The sequence below is a fragment of the Homarus americanus genome, unplaced genomic scaffold (genome assembly GCF_018991925.1).
Source record: "Homarus americanus isolate GMGI-L3 unplaced genomic scaffold, GMGI_Hamer_2.0 scaffold54443, whole genome shotgun sequence".
Classification (NCBI taxonomy): domain Eukaryota; kingdom Metazoa; phylum Arthropoda; class Malacostraca; order Decapoda; family Nephropidae; genus Homarus; species Homarus americanus.
The window spans coordinates 5,054,096-5,073,317 of NW_024750852.1; the positions used below are offsets into that span (position 1 = coordinate 5,054,096).

Consider the following 19,222-nt stretch of genomic DNA (forward strand, 5'->3'; position numbering starts at 1 on the left):
TCTATCTCTGAGAGATGTTTCAAATGTGGTGGTGCCGGGTTTCCCTCCCCGATCTAGTCAATCTCCACAACCAGGACCTTCTTCCTCATCACAATAAAGTGAGTATCCTTTTTGAGTAAATTAACATTTTACCTTCCGGTAAATGTTCCTAATTTTGGAAATATTCCAAACGGTTTATAATATAATCTGGACCTCAGTCAGCGGAGCCTTGTATGCAAAGTCACCTCCCTCTCCACCTCCTGCTCGGGCATTCTTGCTAACGTCGCATTCAGAGCTTGAACAAAAAGCTGTTTTTTTCTAAAAAACAGTTTTTGTGATATAGCTCGGAATGCGACGTCCATAACCCACCCATCTCCACCCCTCGAGAGTTGAGTTTTATTTACTGCTCGCTCTGAGGCAAGAGATGAAGGTCATGATGCGTATACTGGGGGATGAAGGAGGGGGTTTTGAGAATTGCAATTTAATGCCAGGTAGCTACGTGTCCCCCTAATATTACTTATTAAGTACAGTAATTATTAGATGTTTTAATTGCCTGTATGTTGGCCTGGCGAATTGGCTAGGAATTAACATACCTAGGTAGCATTGCTGATTTCGCATTCTGAGCTATATCACAAAAACTGTTTTTTAGAAAAAAACAGCTTTTTTTTTTTAAATGCTCTTTCCTACAAGTAAATACTTTTCAAAATTTTCCAAAGAAATTTCTCCAATGAGGAGAAAACTAATGTCAGGCATTAGTAAAAGTACTGTACGTACAAGAAAACAAAATATCATCTACTTAACATGCTCCCAAGCAAAACAGAACTACAATATACCCGTAATATTACATCAAAGAAGTAGTACCATATTCAAAATGCAAATGATTGTATTAAGATGTGAAAACTAATTATTTTAATTTAACCCTTCATAATTCCTGTGCATCAGTGACAGGGTTTTCCATAAACATTTAGGTACAGTAAAAGGTCTGATGAGGATCTGAAGAGGCAAGAGATCAAGGGAACCAAACTATAAGAGCTTTGAACAATAAAATATGCACAGATATGTTTAGAGATTGACTATGGTTGAGCTTATAAATGTTCTTATAAATGTTCTATAACCACACACTCTGTAGAAGAATGGAACAAAATGTGAACAGGCTCAGATGCTTGTTGAGTCAAGTCAATTTTGGCCAGGAGCAAATTCAGAAAGAAAATTCAGGATGACTTTCTTTTATATAATCTTTAATAGTTTACGTCTTGTGTATTGATCTATGGTACTTAGAATACATGCATGAAGACATTGGTAGCTACAGCACCATAAATCTTTCTTCTACACAACACCACATTCTCAGTATAGTCTTGTTTCAAGGACGACATCTGCCTCATGTCTTTAATTTCTTTGTTTCACCAAGGCAACAGTAGAACCTCTCAATAATGGACCTCTCAATGCTGGATATTCCCAATAACCAACTTTTTTTCGTCTGGTATAATTACCTGACCAAGTCAATAAAATCTGTTAATGAGAGCATTTGTACAATATTGACCAGCCAGTTGGTGCTTGTTGGAGCTTATCAGATGCAATGGAGTTCAGCATCTCAGCTGTCCAAAAACCTCATGAGAGTAGTTGCTGCAGGTAATTATACTTTTTCCATGCTAACCTGTCTTGTAAGCCATGCCCCTCATCTATAGTTACAAGTAGCTGATTGGTTCATAGAAAATGTTCGTGTAGCTGTCCATTTACTCAAACTAAATGTGTTCACAAATGGTAAGCGGACAGCTACACAAACATTTTCTATGAACTAATCAGTTATTTTTAAAGATGAGCTTTCAGGTCAGGTTAGTGTGGAGTAATAGGGTCATTGTGGAGTGCTATTACTGCGTTTTATGTGTGATAGTGCTAAAAGTAAGTACCCATGCAAAAAGTTTTCATAAAGAGGGCAAAAATATCTGTTTCAATAGTGAAGATGCTTGAAATTATTTAAAAATTTGAAAAAAAGGTATCTCTGTGTCTTCCATTAGGTTGAAGACAGTGACTATGAGTAATTCACTGCTTCCATATGCGTGGCACAGGAGGACGGACCATTAGCCTGTACCAGGCCAGCAGAAGTGCAAGAACTGTAACCCCATAACTAAGGTAAGTTGAATTTTTATAAACAGTTCGTACTGTAAAGTATTCATTACAGGATCAGTTGTGCATTTTGATGGTCAGAAATGTTGTAAGAAATTCTCATTGTATTATTTTGTGTATACACAAGGAAAAAATGAAACCCTCCCAATAAGGGACAGAGCTAGCACAATTAGTCTGGTATTGGAAAGGCTTACTGTACAGTATTTTGATTTATTTTTTTGTAGTACAGTACTGTATATCATTTTCTGATCGGTTATTAGTTTCTGTTGTGTCAGCTGATGGTGGTATGGGTGCTTGCCTATATGAAATCAATATCAAAATTACCAAAACATGCGAGGATTTTCAGCCCTTCTACACTCTGCTTGATTTCTGGACCTGGCATACATCCTTCTGTCCTGTTCATCATTTGTCCCAACCCATCTCAGAAATTCAAGAGATGCATCGTGACAAATGATGAGCAGGACAAAAGGATGTATGCCAGGTCCAAGAACCAAGCATAGTCAGAGTGTAAAACGCTGAAATGAGGCACTGCATGGAGAAACTAGCACAAGCGCCAACCAGGCCACAATCACGTTTATGACTGCAAACGGTTCTAAAACACCCTATTTTCATAAAGTGATGGATGTAGTGCAAAAATGTCACTGACCATATGGTTAAAAGTCCATAGACAAAAACCTAACTCTGGTCAGTATCTCATCAAAGCGACATTTTGACCATTTTTGCGTGGTGAATGCAGCACATCCGCCAAATTCTTTGTGTGAAACATACGGCCTTATGTCATAAGGCTGTAAGTGTGTTTGTGGGTTTGGAGGTAGGGGTTTGGGGGTAAGAAGACAGTTTGATGGTGGAGGCAGCCAATCAGCAAGCAGAACTGCATGCCGGGCAGGGCTGGTGGCACACTTTTTTCAGTCCATGTCTTGAGACTTGAGTGTGGAGGAAGTGCATCTCGTGCTAAGGGAGCGTGCTTTTCTTCATTAATATCGCCGTTTGCGGTTGTGTTTTATCACTACACAACAATGTCAAGTGATAGTGACTACGTTGATGATGTTGAGGCCCAGCCTGAATCCTCTATGTCGATTGGAGGCTTCTCTTCAGTAATGTTTTATTCTCAGAAGCCACCTAGGGAGTCGGTGTCCCAGAGCCTGATGACAGTGAAGCCTCCCACAGTGGAAAATCAATTTAGGGTGTATTTTTATTATGATAATCATGATTGGAAAACAAAAACATTTACCTGAGTTTTATGACAAAACATTAAGGAAACATCATTTTTGGTTAAGTTAGGTGAGGTTAACAGTATCGTTGCAAAAAATTATTTGCATAATTTAGAAACATTCAGCTTCATTTTAAAACAAACTGCAACATTCTAACTAGAAATCTTTCTGTGTTATCAATTTCTGAATGTTGCAAACTTTGAATGTATTTCCTGACAAAAAATGAGAATGGTGCTTGTGCTAGTTTTTCCACACAACGCCTCAAATAGAGTTTTGGAGGTAGATTGCAAACAAGGTCAAGTGAAACCTAAAGGCTTTCTACCATTATGCAAAATCGAAATTAAAGACAAATGTGGGCATAACAGACCTGGGACTTGAAGATGGTAGTTACTCAAGCTCCCATCAGGAAAAAGTGGAGGCATTAAATAAATTTGTTTCCTCAGTGTTCATGAAAGGATGCGAACAATCTCCCTGCATTTCAGGAAAGATGGTTCGACACAGTGCTGACACACACATATGCTCTCAGAAGAGTGTACTGTATTATGAACAAACTGTCAAGGCTAAACGTTCATAAGAACCCGTGCCCTGACAGCGTGTATCCCAGAGTGCTAAGAGAGTTGTGCAATGAGCCCCTTAAAATTCCCAATGACAGAAAAATGGCATATGTGAGTCCTATATTCACAAAGGGTGATTGCTACTCCACAAATACTTATAGGCAAGTGAGTGCGTTAAGTACTAGAGAACATTATACGAGATGCCATGATGGAACTGGTAAATATAATTACATTTATATTTAGTTCTTAAATAATGATTGGTGTATTATGTTGAAAAGTATTACAGTATTATTGTCATAAATTTGCAGGAAAGTAGATTTTCTTTGTCTCCAAGGAGGATGTTTCATGAGGTTAGGCTCCTTAAGAGTTATATTGTATGGGAAAATAGATTTAGTTCAACAGCAGTCCACTTCCTTACATAATTTTGAGTTTTTATTCATTTAAATTTGGTCTAGGGAGTAATATAAGTACAGAACTGTAATCAAACTACAAAATGTTTATTAAGTAAATAAAGTACTAAAACTAACAAAAATACAATACAGCTCAAATTGGTGTACTGTATATTTTCACAAGAATTGGCATTGTTAACATGAATGCAGCATTGACCATAGTTCCAGGTCAAGGATTGTGTTTCTCATGGCTTAGGGATAAAAACCATTTCCAGTGAATATTTCTCACTGGTTACCTGTACCAAACTTATAGCCTAAGAAACTGCATCTCCTGACTCTAGATGATCAGAAGAAAATGACAACACCATACACTCACAAGTCTTCTACAGCAATGTGACAATATCTCTGAGCTTGTTATCTTGGTCCCAAACATATTCTTTCAGGAAATTTTATATCTTTCTTATACAAAAAAGGGTGACAGAATATTTTCCTTTGCAACATATAAATGCTTTCAAAGATCATGTTAAAAGAGCCACATTCTTTGGGATCAAAAGAGCCTAAAGAGCAGCAGAGATTGTGCACCAAACAGTGACTATGATTTATTCTCTTGTGGAGCAACCTGTCACACACCAAGACTGCACAGGATTCATAAATTTCACTTCTATAAAACTATGTGAAAGTTCAACCATATGTTTATGCTTTTAACACAAGAATTCATGTTGCTAGGGCAAAAAACAAACAGCTCACATGAATGTAAGCAATATAAATAACAGGGATTATTCAACTTTAGAGCTACCTTTCTTGTGTGAGTTCTACCCAGCAGCAGCACACAGATGAAGAGTCATAAGCCTGATATGAGAAAAAGGCAAAATGACCAAACTGATCACACTCAATGATCTAAACTAATATTAACTGATTCACAGATTCCATACATAGTTCTTGTAAGTTATTAGACATAACATCTACAAAAAAAATTAATAATAATAATAATAAAATAAATATTACAAGCAGATCCATTAACTCCTGATGGGGGAATCACAATGATATTTCCTACCATCAATAAAACAAATATTAATGTAATTCTATTTCAGCACACACCAGAGAGCTTCCTCATAACTCCAAGCCTGATAATAGGCAAGACCAGAAAAGTAACCCATCGAAAAGACAGTCCAGATTACTCACTGTGAAACTGGATGTTTCCTTGACACAGAAGTTATACTAGTTCCCAAGCAGCTCATCAGTAATATCCAAACAACTAAACATCTTTAACACCCTTAACTTGAAATACACCACGGGTTTTCATGATTGATCTAATCTCCTTAAAATGTACATAAATAGCCAGAAACAATGTGCTCATCTGACCTCCTCCCTGTATTATCCATGAAGGAAAGGCCTTGGCTTCAAAATACAGTTCTATTGCTTTTTAGGGCTATAGATGCTGTAGAATAGGTTTACTAATACAGTACTGTAGTTCAGATTTGTCCTGGATGCTAATGTCAAGGTCTTCTGTCCTTGACCAATGGTTTTGAGAAGCATATGTATTCTTTCCACCTAGTAAAGGCTGACATGCCATGAAATTGGTGTTCTTGATATGAATAATGCATTAAAATGTTCTGCACTCTGTAGGTGGTGAAGCAACCACAATACTAACAAATTGAACTTCATTTTTGCAAAAAAATATTGTAGTGGAAAGCAAATGTGATATTACCAGTACAGTACACAGCAGTCTTCATAATTTGTTTATAATTTCAAGGCAAATTTTACAATTCAATTTCTCTTAACTACTGTATATTTTGCCCTTACTAAGAATGGATTCACAGACATTCTGATGTACCTGTACTTCACAGACATTCCGATGTACCTGTACTGCCCTATCACAATGTTAGCAAGAGTAAAAACCAGAAAATAAAACCGATTTTAACCCCTTCAACCAAGGGATGCCACTTTTGATAATTAATTTAGCTAATGTTAAGCACTTTTATTCAGCACAGAGGGGACCCCATACACAAGGGCTTTGGGGGGTAAGTACAATTACAGTACAGTACCATTAAAAAGAGCTATAAAAGCATGCCACTATCAACAGCAAAATACATAATTCAAACCTTACAACTGCATCTTGCCATCTTGTAGACACCTTAACCTTACAGAAACTACAACTGCATGTGACTCACCTTTAAAAAATCTATGTTAACTCAATCTTGGAGCCTCCCACTGACCTGAGGGTATAGTTGCAAGGTGTGTGGGTGTGGGGGGTTGATCGCTCCTTTTCTCCTGCTCCTCCAACACATCCTCACATGCTTCTTCATTAAGTGTCTGCAGTGCCCCAAAGATCAACTGTTCCTCCATTGTCACCTGCCAATGTGGTATAAAAGATAAGCACCAGGAGCTATCAAAGGAGAGGAAGCATAAAACAGAATGACTAGTTAACCTGGAACTGACTTTACATAAACAGTAGAGTTAAATAAGCAGTACTTATTATATCACTGTTTTTTACACTGAGGTACTGCCACACAAGGATGAAAATAATTATTATACTGCACAGTAAAGGTATTTGCCTACAAGGTAATTATTAAAATATGTTGCTCAGTAGTAAATAATGACTAATAAAATAATTCCTATGATGAGGAAAATTACCATTAAAAGTGTCATAAATTTCCTAGCAACTACTGAACTACAGTATAACACTACAACAGTCTTGTGCCAAGATCAATTTCCGTGATTACAGATGTACAGGAACTCATAATACAGGTACTGTACAGTATAGCCATGAATACGATACTAATAATGAATGTTACCATAACTAGTGGACTACAGCAACTAATCAACTCTTACCACAGTAATGTAAATATTGTAGTACTGTCTAGTGACTCTAGTCAGTCTTCTGGATTCATTAAGTTCAGAACAATTTCAGTTAAGATATTAATTAAAGTGCAATTAAAACTTTACTAAATCCTCTTATGACTTAATATCCTCCCTAAGTGACTCACAAATTACACCACTAAGGCACAAATTCATTCAATTGTTGCACCTTCTCATTATAGCCAAGTCCCTAAGAAGGGATGTTTAGAAATGAGTCACCTGTGGTAGAAGGCCTTGTCTTATGGTGCTACATCAAAATATGCACATCTCATCTGTTAAATGAGCCAATTCCTGTTACAGCTATGACTGCATCCTGTTTGGATACATCAGCAATAACTTCTACACCCTTAAAAAGCCATGGAACTAAGTGCTTTGGCTTCTACTTTTAGCAGTAGTGGAGTTTTAAGGCTGGTTTTACGCCCTTCTTAATTAGCGACAGTACAGTATTTGTAAGAGCTTGTCCTCAGCTTTTTTCGTGTCACTGCACAAGATTTGTTATATGTTTATTAACAACAAAACTTTAATTACAACAATGGTGTTGGTATATGGGTTGATTCTACCCAAGCTGTGTCTGAGGACTAACCCAATTTCACAGTCAATAACTCAGCACTGTCTCAGGACAGTTTCATCTACCAGGCATGGGTGCCTGGCCCAGGGAATAGGGTATTTCATAGGTGTGGACTGAATTAAAATTACAAGGTTCTATTACAAAGGCTGATTTAGAGGTACAGTACAGTAAGTTCCCTCCACAGGAGTGAATGGACCTACATACATAATTTCTTTAGAGTTTAATGCATACACTTTTATACAATACTATGTTGTAGAGGTAGTACTGGACATACAGGAACTCTTCATGGGTTTGCATGACAGCAATGTTGTGTCTACACATCTGGTTCTTGTATGGCTGAGTTACAGTCCTCAAAACAGTATCATTCTCACAAGAGAGCAATGGCACTGGCATCTCCAAATTCTTTAAGTCAGCACTGCAGGATGGATAGTATGGGCTGGATTTTCTCTTGTCCAACAAGAAGGTTATAATTAATCTATTTGTTTAAGAGGTACTGAGTAAAGGGCAGGTCTGACATGATGTTCTGGTACAATACTCATTAATTTAAAGTGATTTTAGTCCCCCCCCCCCTTTTTTTCTTCTGCAGATGGAAGCCAATTGTAGGGGAGGAGTATCATATTTTTTGTTTTCAATATATCTAAAGTAACAGGAGTTAGAGAGCAAGATTCTTCTAGCGATACCATAATGGAAACATGATAACTGGGTCTCTGCTAATGTAATAATCATCTGATATAATAGATTTATATACTGTATACAGCACAATACTATACAATATTCCCACAATGTTCCAAATTACAATTTGTGTACCGGTAAGTTATTACCCTTGAGTACCTAGTGGAAATATTTTTCTTACCAAAATCTGTTGTTCTATACTTTTACTAGAACATTATACACTTCTTGTGCCATTTTAGTTATATGTTCTCACATAGAAGGAGAGCTGTTGTAGCCATTGAGATTCATCAGTACAGGGCATTTGGGAGCATGGAAGAAACTATTTATAGTTTTCAGAAAAAGTAAAAAAATACCTTTGTATGAATTTTGAACAAAATCTACAGAGTGACTTCATAAGCCGAAAAGCAAGGTACCTAATAGGTCAGGCATTTCTGGAGCAAGATATGGCTTTCCACTGGTAGGTGAAAATTATCGTGTTTATATGGTAAAGTAAATATAATTCCTTCAAGGACCTTTTAATAGGACAATATTTCAAGGGTATTTTATTTAACAGTCTTATAGAGAATTTACTGTATTCAGGATCATTACGGTACCAAATTCATTTCTCTAACACAATTAGAGCAGATGTTGTGAAGAAAAGTTTATAAATTTTTTGCTAAGGCATAGGAGGTGGTGGAGTGAGTGACGGAGAGATTGTGGTCAGTTTCTTCCCCAAAGGTCGCCTCCCTCCCTCCCTCCCACCCAGTGCATGTCACCGACTTGTTGCCTCTCACTCATTCTATTATGACTGTCATTCATGTTACAATATTGTTTATTTGATATTCATTAATTATGTAGTAAAGATACATTACTGTAATAATCTGTGTTTATTAATACCAGTACTCTTCATATACAATACTGTATATATCTCATAGGTAAAAAATATGCAATGGTAACAAATTCATTTCTCTTACCCAAGTAGACCATATGTGAATGCAAATTTTACACTTTTTTGCTAGCAGTAAATATATTTGCTTGCAGCCTCGCACCTCAAAAATACCCAAACTTTTGTCTTCATTCAAGAAATCTTCAGATCATGAGATCCACGAATCCCCCATCCTGACAATGGAAGACCTGACATTGCATCAGAAGGTCAGTAATATGAGACCATTAATCCCCCTTCCTACCCCCACGTGATACTGATCAGGTCAGGTCAGTAACAAGAGACCCGCTAATCCCCGACCACACCTCCAACGCAACTTTTCTTATGTTTTTCATAAAAGAATTGCGTCCCCATCATGGATCAGTTCTCAAGGAAGCTATAAATGAGAGAACAGAGTGGTGGTGAGAACCATAAGAAGGAAGTTTAGAGAGCAAAGACTTGTGCCATACCCTGTTAAATGCTTGGAGATGTCGCGGGCCACGATAAAGGTTTCCCCACTATCCATAAGAGAGGATGACCAAATATGGGTCTAGTAGGAAACCAGATCACAAGAAGATCTTGCCTGGTGGAAAACATACTGGTGATCCGACAAAAGATAAAGGCATTCAAGGTGCTGGAGAAAAGGAGAGTTTAAGATACAGGTAGTTTTGAAAATCTTAGAGAGGAATGAAGTTAGGGCAATGGGGCGATAATTAGGGGGATTAGAATGGTCACCCTTTTTTGAGATGAGCTACGTAAACTTAACAACTCTCTCTCCCCCCACCCTTGATAACATAAGGATATTATTTAATCAGGTGAAATAAGCTGGGAGATAATCTTGACATGATCCCAATTTCTCTATGCTTCCTTGTGTCGCATCTTCAACACTTGGGGATATTCAGATTAACGCACTATTACTTAGAATATCCCTTATCCCCGTTAGTCTTCTGTACTAGATTTAACAGGCGCCAAACAGTATCACACACCTTTAACATTTGTTAAATCTCTCATTCCAGTGCATGAGGTCATCCCATCTCTTTTTTTGTGTGTTATGGGGAGAGGGGAATGTCACTGATAGCTTGACATTTAAAAATTTACTTTTACATTTTACTTTTATCCTCTTTGCCTAGTTAGCTGCTTGGGCGGTTGGTCACGTCTCTGTTATACACTGTTGGCAAGTACTGGGTATGCAATGGCTCCTGAATGTATCTGAACTTGCTCCAGTGATGGTCAAGTCTGGTCTTGAAACAGCTTACACTTGGTGCCATCACAACTCTCTCTGGCAGGTTGTTCCAAGAGTTTACAATTCTCACTCCGAAAAATTTTGCCCTCACAGTTTTATGGACTTGTGGCTTCTTCAACCTTGAGCTGTGACCCCTCGTGGGGCAGGTGATCTCCAGCTCCAGGTATGGACACTCGATTGAGTAGTGCCCTTTGAGATCTTTATACGCCTCAATTAGGTGGATAGGGTTGAGCACCTTTGCATTGTCAATTAAGGCTCTTAAGTTCCTTTGGTTTATTAAGCTACAGTTTGAGGATCTGTAGATACACTCAACAATAAGTAAGTCTCCCCTCCTTTAATTTAATTTTCCACCACTTTGATTCTTCAAAACCATCCTCCCCCTGTACCCTCACCTGGCTGGCTCTAAGGTTTGACCACAGCCCTCTTGCATGTTGCTTGAGAAAGGTTTGTAAATAAGTCATATCCGCCTATGTTGACCTCGCATTCCTTCAGGTCAATTCTCCTACCACACATGCTCTATCGGTTGATGTACTTTGAGTATGGTTTTAAACTCTGCTCTCTTATCAAGGAGTGTCAGTATTAGTGTACAGTGGTCCCTCGGTTAACAAACACAATTCGTTCCACAGAGTCGTTCGTTAACCGAAAATTTCGTTAACCGAATCCGTTGTTTCAATGGAATACAGTACAGTATTGGGTAATTGGTTCCAGCTCACAGAAAAGTACATACAAAGTAAAAAAAAAAAAAAAATGCAGTAAAGTACACTTGCTTTGAGGTGTGTATGTAGAAGGTTCCTGGTTGATGATGATGGGAATTAGAAGTGGGGGTGTAGGAGAAGGTTGAAGAGAAGGAAGTGAGGATGGAGGAGAAATCACCTTTCAGGGGACCCATGGTTGATGCAGTAATTTCACCAATAAAATTTTAAGTTCACTAGGTGTAATTCAAGATTATTTTATTTAAATCAACACTGCACTGCACTATATATTATCAATATATTAACTAAATTTCAGAATGACCAATAATTTTAATGTAAAAATGCAAAAATGTTCAAGACACCAATAAAATAGATGTTCACTCCACTGTCAACAAAGCCAAACTGACGCCTGGTGGCTGAGTCAAGCGGCTGATGGGCGCACAAAAAACTAGTTCCCTGTACTGCATATATTATGAATATGTTAACTAAATTTTAAAATGACTAATAATTTTAATATAAAAAATGCAAAAATATTAAAGAGCACAACTTTCTTGATATTTAATCCTCTGGAAACGAATGTAAACATAGAACAGATTACTGAATTGGCAGACTAGCCCATCAACTGATGCTCACAACAAAACGTGATGTTCGTAAGGATTTCGTTAATCGAAGTTCTGTTCGTTAACCGAATTGAAGATCCTTATGGGAGGTAATTCATTAACTGAAATTTCGTTAATCGAACCGTTCGTTAACCGAGGGACCACTGTATGTGACTTTCAAGCCACAATTTGTTCTCGGTGACTCCAGCCTCCCTCCATTCTCAGTAGCTGCAGCATTTACTAAATACATTGTATTTTGTTGGGTGTGGTCAGAGATAACATTGTTTACATGGCCGCCTCCTGGGTAGGAGGTAAGAGGGTGGGGGGTCCCGCTGTCCCCTGGTTCTGTACTGGCGCACTTGCCTCCACTACTGTCCCCATGTACATAAAACCTATGCACGTCCATCCCCATTCCTCATTGAATCCTCCCCTTCTGCTTCAAGCACCACAGGAGTTTTTTGTGCTGTTCCCTCTGCATTACTGTGCGATCTGGGTGTATGAATACATTCCGAAATGCATCACTCCTTTACAAGTTTTTTGCCTACCGAATAACTTCCCATTTCTTATCCTCACTCACTAGTGTGATCCTGAGGGGGCGAGGCTTGTTCTCTTGCTTTTGAGTTATCCTCTTCACCACTTTTCACCTACAGTAGCCAGTTGCTTCATTCTTTGTTATGCAGCTGGCAAACTGGGCATGGAAGGCTTTTGAATATACCTGAACATGTTTCAGTGGTAAAGTCTAAAGAAGCTCACAATTGGTGGTTAAATCATACTTTGGCAGGTATCTTACTCCAAAGAAGTTAACTCGGACAGGTTCCTTCATTGACAGTTTCTTGAATTGAGGCTAACTCAGTTATGTAAATTAATTTAAAGTGCTCATAAACTTCTCTTTAATGGTGAACAGTTTGTGATGGCCTTCCTCCCAATTAATGCCTCATGAGAGTGGGAGAAAAGAACAATAGTTCATAAGTACAGTATATGAAAAAAGATTAAAAAAGTAAATAAAGACTTTTGTGTATTGATTTATATACAAACGGCTCTCATGATCTGCTGATTATAACTGTACAATGTTTTCAGTGTTACTACTGTATACTTATTGGCTGTCATTTTTAATTCAGAATCTATTCGATACCCATGCATTACTTACGGGAATTTCCACTAATACTATAATGTAATTTACTTTGGCAAACTAGTGATGTGGTTTCTCTTGTTTTCATATTTCTTCATACTTTCTTAGAGTCATTGTATCTTTATACATATTTAAAATTGAGTTTCTTTGTCTATATATTTACCCTGTTATTTCAGTATAGTATAGCTTACTTATTACACATTATCTGTTGTAACCCTTGCGCTAATCCATTGGGCTTGTTGACACCGAGTGAAGGTCGTCTGGCCATTAAAGGGTTTACCTTACAACCAATAATGAGTCCTACAAGAACCATAAATATTGTTTCTCTTCATCGTGTTACTTCCCGCCACCCACCATTCTAGTGCTCCAGCTTCATCCTCCTCCTTACCCTTTATCAATAATTCACTTATACTTTGACTCATTTACTGTTTTACTAGTGTCCAACAATGTCATAATATCACTTTGGAACCCATGTAACAGTGCCACTTCTCACTCTCGGTGAAGTTGTATAGCTATGCAGGTGCAGCTTCTACTGGCATTACTGTACATTAAACTCAGACATTTAAGCAAAGATCAGATCTAGACATTTTCTTCAATTTATTATAAATTCGAAATTCAATAAATTCATTAAAGTGAATACTGTAATATAAATCCGACTTACTGTATGTGCAGTAAAAAAAATTCCGAGTATCTACTACAGTCCCCATTGTCACATCTCAAATTTTTTCTTTCTCTGATAAGATCCTGGTTCTTACCTGTTTAATACAATGATACTCAACATACTTTAAAATTCCTGCAATACAAAATAAAGAATGACACCCGGAAATTTTCATTATCCACAATAAGAGATGAAACACTGCATTGCTATACTGTAATCAACTTTACAAAACAGTTTAGTCAATACTGACAGTACACTGGAAGAATTTTTAGAACAAGAATCATTAAATATGTTTTAAAATCATGGTGATGGTAATACTGTACCATTCATGACATGAGAGGTGGGGTCATTTGTATCATACAGAGTTGTGTTGTGTAAACTCTTGTAGCTAACAAAAATGAAACAGCTTAAGTCTTGCACTACTGTACTTCTAAAGCAAATCAAATCTGGGGTGGTAGCATAAATTCTCAATTCTGTAGTTAATACCCACCATCTTTTCTATATTAGAATCAGCACCAATTTATTTAATAATACATACAGTAATCTAAAAAAAGTCTAATCTACATACAACATTGAACTGAACTTAAGTTTTGTATATATATATATATATATATATATATATATATATATATATATATATATATATATATATATATATATATATATATATATATATATATATATATATATATATATATATATATATATATATATATATATATATATATATATATATATATATATATATATATATATATATATATATATATATATATATATATATATATATATATATATATATAAAACATTTCACCGACAAGTGTAATACACTATATTAGTCTTCCAGGAGACAGGGTTCATAAGAAAAGGCAGAGTCACACTAGCGTGTTAATTTTACAAGAGCCAAAAGAATGACATGCGAGAAGTGTATCCCAATGTTGCATTTATGTTCCAAAGATCATCTTAATTCCCCCCATCATAAAATATGAGGGGTATATGTTACCTCTGTCCATCTATCAATAAAAAGAAATTGTTGATTCTGTTCAATACCTTGAGAAAAGTTATGAGAATGGAAGTGAGTCAGGTGTGTAGCTTCACATCACGAATATACCCTGTGAGAATTATATTATCAATGTATTCAATATCTTACTAAACAATTATGGTCATGTATGTGAAATAATGGCAGGGACACCCATCACCTGTGACTGTTCAGTTTTCTTCTAACGTTTGCACTACTCAAAGGAGTTTCTGTTGCAATCTTCATTAAGATAAAAGTGATTGCTGCAATTTAGGCTACTTAAGGGTATTCTAGAGTTTAGAATACATTAAGGGGGGCTAGTGGTACTACAGAACAGTACAGTCTGTACATGTATTAAAAGCTCTGTAGTGTGTACAGTGAACCCTCACTTTACGCGGTTAATTCAACCCACGGCGGCCCGCGTAAAGTGAGAAACGCGTAAAGTGAACAACATAACATATGGGATTAATTGAAATAGAGACCGGGCCGACCCCCAAACTCCACTTTTTCAGACACAATACCTACGTTGTAGTAAAAATAACTTCTTAATTTTATGATGGTATGCACACACAATTAATAATTAAGAGAAATATCAATAATATTATGTTTTTTAACACTTACATTAGTAGAAAAGATGGCTGGGCACACGGGGATGGGGGTTGGTTCCGAGGCAGAGGGCAGATTATTGGCCCTCACCTGTATCACTTGTATCAATTGTATCACTATCCACCACAGAGGCTTGCAGGGCCTCTTTGTCAAACCCCTCAAAGTCCATATAAGTCCATATCCTCACTATCATTATCACTATCACTGACTTGGGCCGGCTGTGGTGGGTGGCTGGTGAAGAACTCGGTAATGTTTTGATGACTGGGCGACCTTGTGCACACCCTGCTCGCGCTGCTCTCCGCGTAAAAGGGTACACACACCGCGAAAAGTGAGCATTCCGGTTTCGGCAGGGTACCGCGTAAACGTGGAAACGCGTAAAGTGGGACCGCGTAAACCAAGGGTTGACTGTATACTATGTTGCTGTGCCCAGCAGGTTGATGAAAAAACAACTCATTGCTGGACACAAAAGATAAATGTGTTTGTACAATTCAGTACTGTACATTTTGTTTTTCTGACTGCACATCAAGTGTGCTATTAATATAATTTTTACCTGTGTATAAAATGAGAAGAAAATTCATAAAATAAAAAGATTTATACGAAAAAAGAGGTAAATATGAATAGAAGTGTGTGGCTGACAATGATGAGCAAGGCTTTCAAATTCAGGATTTTTACCTGCTCAATGACTATTTTCGGAATAATGAAATTAGAGACGACATCCTCCTCCAGCAAGTTGTGTGTGTTTCCTTCGTCAGTGTTGTCATCATTGCCATCATCTCTGCTCTTTACTGATGACTGGGAAGGTTTTCTTGGTGCCCCCTGCTGAAGGATTTAACAAAAATGGAAAACTAAAGGGATCAATAACCGAGAAAAAAAAAGTAGGGGGTTTAATAAATTTCTAAACAAAAATAAAATTTACAGAGAAAGAAAATCAAATACCCTGTACCTGTACAGGTACTATAAAAAAGTCATGTCTAGGGGGAAGAGTAGGGCATTGTGCACTGGTGATACATAAGACCCACAGAGCCCAGGGTTGTAAATCAAAACTTTGTTATAAATAATCAACTGGTTATTCTATGTTAGTATCTACATTATTATTAGTAATCCACTGCATTCCCCACATAATAAACACATTTCACATAAAGGTTTCACTTACACATACAGATTGCAAAAGTTCATCCATGGCTGTTTCAGAAAGATATTTCATTCATTTGATGCTGGGTTTTAGGGACAGTGACCTATGCAGGGTTGTTTGGCCAGGCATCCATTATTGCTCTAAGGCCAATCAAGTAAGTGGTGTCTTGTTTGAATTTACAATGATAACATCTAACTAAAGCTGCTGATGTAGACCAGATGTACTCACAGAGAGGCTTCATAAGTTGTTTCTACATTTATCAACAGTTTTCACACACAACATGGTTCTTTGTTGGCCATGTTTTCTAAGGGTATCAGTTCTAGTGGATTTTTTCTTTAAAGAGTATACTGTACTGTACAGTACTACATAATAAAAGTGCCTTGCTACAATCACTTAAAGATTCAAACTCTGAGGAGGTTATAGCCAGCTAATTCTTCATTATTTTGTCCACATTTTCTAGTACAGTGTACTTTTTTACCATATATCTTTAATAGATTAAACCAATGAACTAGGTGTTTTTATGTCTACATACAGTCTTCAACACACACACACACACACACACACAAGAATGTTCCAAGAATATTTCTTTAAGTAAATCTCTCTCATTTACAATGGCTTTAAACTCATTAATTTGCTTCTTTTATAATTATCTTCACTCACATACATTACAGTATAAACATCACATAGTTTGCACAAGAGATAAAATTTTTAGTCCTTTAGTGTAGTACATTTGAGCACAGTATATATAATACAGTCTTACTGCATTATCCTTCCAATTGGTCAATGACATCTTACAATTTAATCTTTTTCTTTCTTGATCACTTATTTATTGTACCCTAACATCCTCATCTCCCACCTTGTCTTGTTTAAGTCCATCACACACTTTCCTAATCCTTCACAATAATAGACCCTCTAATTACGTTGCAGGGTTAACAGGAGACTTCACATTCATTCAAATGCTTCAAAGTAGCAATTATTAAACTGTATTACTGTACTGGACCGCAACCATATTTTCTCCATCCATAAGGTTAACTCATCCTTTATAATTTTTAACTATGATTCTCTCATTGTTCCCCTAATATGCAATGGATCCATCATCTATAACACTTTCCAAATTACCAGTAAGTTAAATCCATCCATCCAACATGAGCTCTTGACATCCAATAAAATGCAGCTTCACCTCCACTTTATACTATCCTATCCATTCCACACTCCCATTTTGAGAAACAAAACTCTCTTTGTCTCCTGCTATTTACCATCATCAACTCCTTTCTATTTCCCCTGATCTCTCTATACATTTAGTTCAGCTGTATCAATACATGCATGTCTTTATACCTTAACTCCACCATTAACTCGTAATAAATTTCACTCTGACTTACAGGGATTACATCTGTCCTTACCAGGAATCTGCTATCCTTGTCATCCAATCTCTCCTTCACCTACACATCTACAACTCACTTTTTAATTTTTATAGTTTGTTAATCTATCAGAAGCTGTCTTGAAGTATTCCTATGCACTGTACTTTTATTTTGCTTATATCTTTCTTCCTCAAAGTCTGTTATTAAAGATCTCATATACTTCACTATTACACATCCATTGTTTACAATTTCTGAAAAAATCAACAAACGTATTTTTTTCAAAAATACAATTTATAGATCTTCAATCCACTGAGCTTTTTCTCTCCCATATTCTAACTTTACATGCAAATCTTCTTCTACAGGTACAGTACCCTCAAATTCATGTGCCTTTACAACACTTCAACCAACATCTCATTCTTCTTCATACCTACATATGTGCAGTACACTATATTTGCTGGCTTATAGAAAGCACATTTTTCTAAGACATTTTGTCAAAAAATTACCTCTGTGTTTAATGTGCCAGTATTTCCAATATTGTTGAGAGTGGTTTGTGTTTTTAAGTTTGTTTATTCTTGATCACTATACAAGACCTGCTATCTCAGGGAATAATATAAAATACAGTACTGTACTGAAAACCAAGCAGAATTATCATAAAAGGCAAAATTGTTGCAGCGCAAAATAACGCACCTTCCATAAATTAGCTTAATGACAGAGGCAAACTCTCATCATCTCGTTGTACCTCCTTTACCAGCATTCATAAACCATACCACCTGCCTTTATTATACAGTGTTGCTAAACAATTGTGCTAACTTCAAGCATCATATGTATCTACAGTAGATGATCATTTTACCATGCTTGAGGAGCAGTTCACTTGCCCTAATCTTGGTTGGGGTCCCCCTCCACCAAGGAGAAAAACTTGATATAATGAGAAAGGGTCGTGTACTATCATCACCGCTATCATTCTATTCCTGCTTGTTTAGTGGCTAACTATAATACCTTTCAGGCATATAATTCAATAAATGTCTGTTTGTCAGGGTGTGGAGTGGTGGTGTTAACATCATGACTGGCTACCATCATCATCCTGTGAGCTGTGTTGCCACATTTGTCATCTTATGTATCTCTAAAATAGCTAATTAAAATAGTGTAATTAAAAAATATAAAATTAATTTTTGAAAAACTGATACGTGCATGACTAATGTTAATTTGTCAAGCTAACCTGTATAAAGCAATCTATTACATTAGAGTGTGTTTGGTTCCAGACTTAACAGCTGACTCACCTTCTGTGTGGCCATCTGGCGGGTGACAACAGCGCACAGAATGTAAGGTGATCAAACTCACATACTCAAGGTCGAAACTTAAGATTACTGTACAGTACATACAGTACAGTACTTTTAATTCTGAAAATGTATGCTTTTGAGTTTTAGATTGAGACTTATTTAGTTACATTAGCAGACATTTTTAACATTGCTTCAACATGTTTTGTTTAATACTAAATGCACTGTACTAGAGGGAATATTATCAAAGAACATG

The 19,222-nt window shown here is 36.7% G+C and overlaps 1 protein-coding gene across 9 annotated transcripts in view; it reads right to left on the minus strand.

Moving 5' to 3' along the window:
- The window catches only part of LOC121854378 (kinase D-interacting substrate of 220 kDa B-like), a 160,618-nt gene that overhangs the window by 11,311 nt on the left and 130,085 nt on the right, over nucleotides 1-19,222 (minus strand). For 7 of the 9 annotated variants that reach the window (XM_042349013.1, XM_042349011.1, XM_042349015.1 and 4 more), the window contains 2 exons: nucleotides 15,875-16,021; nucleotides 6,474-6,609 (listed from right to left, as the gene is read on the minus strand). In XM_042349013.1, coding sequence (XP_042204947.1) covers nucleotides 6,474-6,609; nucleotides 15,875-16,021 — 283 coding nt within the window. The remainder of the gene's footprint in view (nucleotides 1-6,473; nucleotides 6,610-15,874; nucleotides 16,022-19,222) is intronic. The other 2 variants (XM_042349012.1, XM_042349016.1) reach the window with 2 other exon arrangements.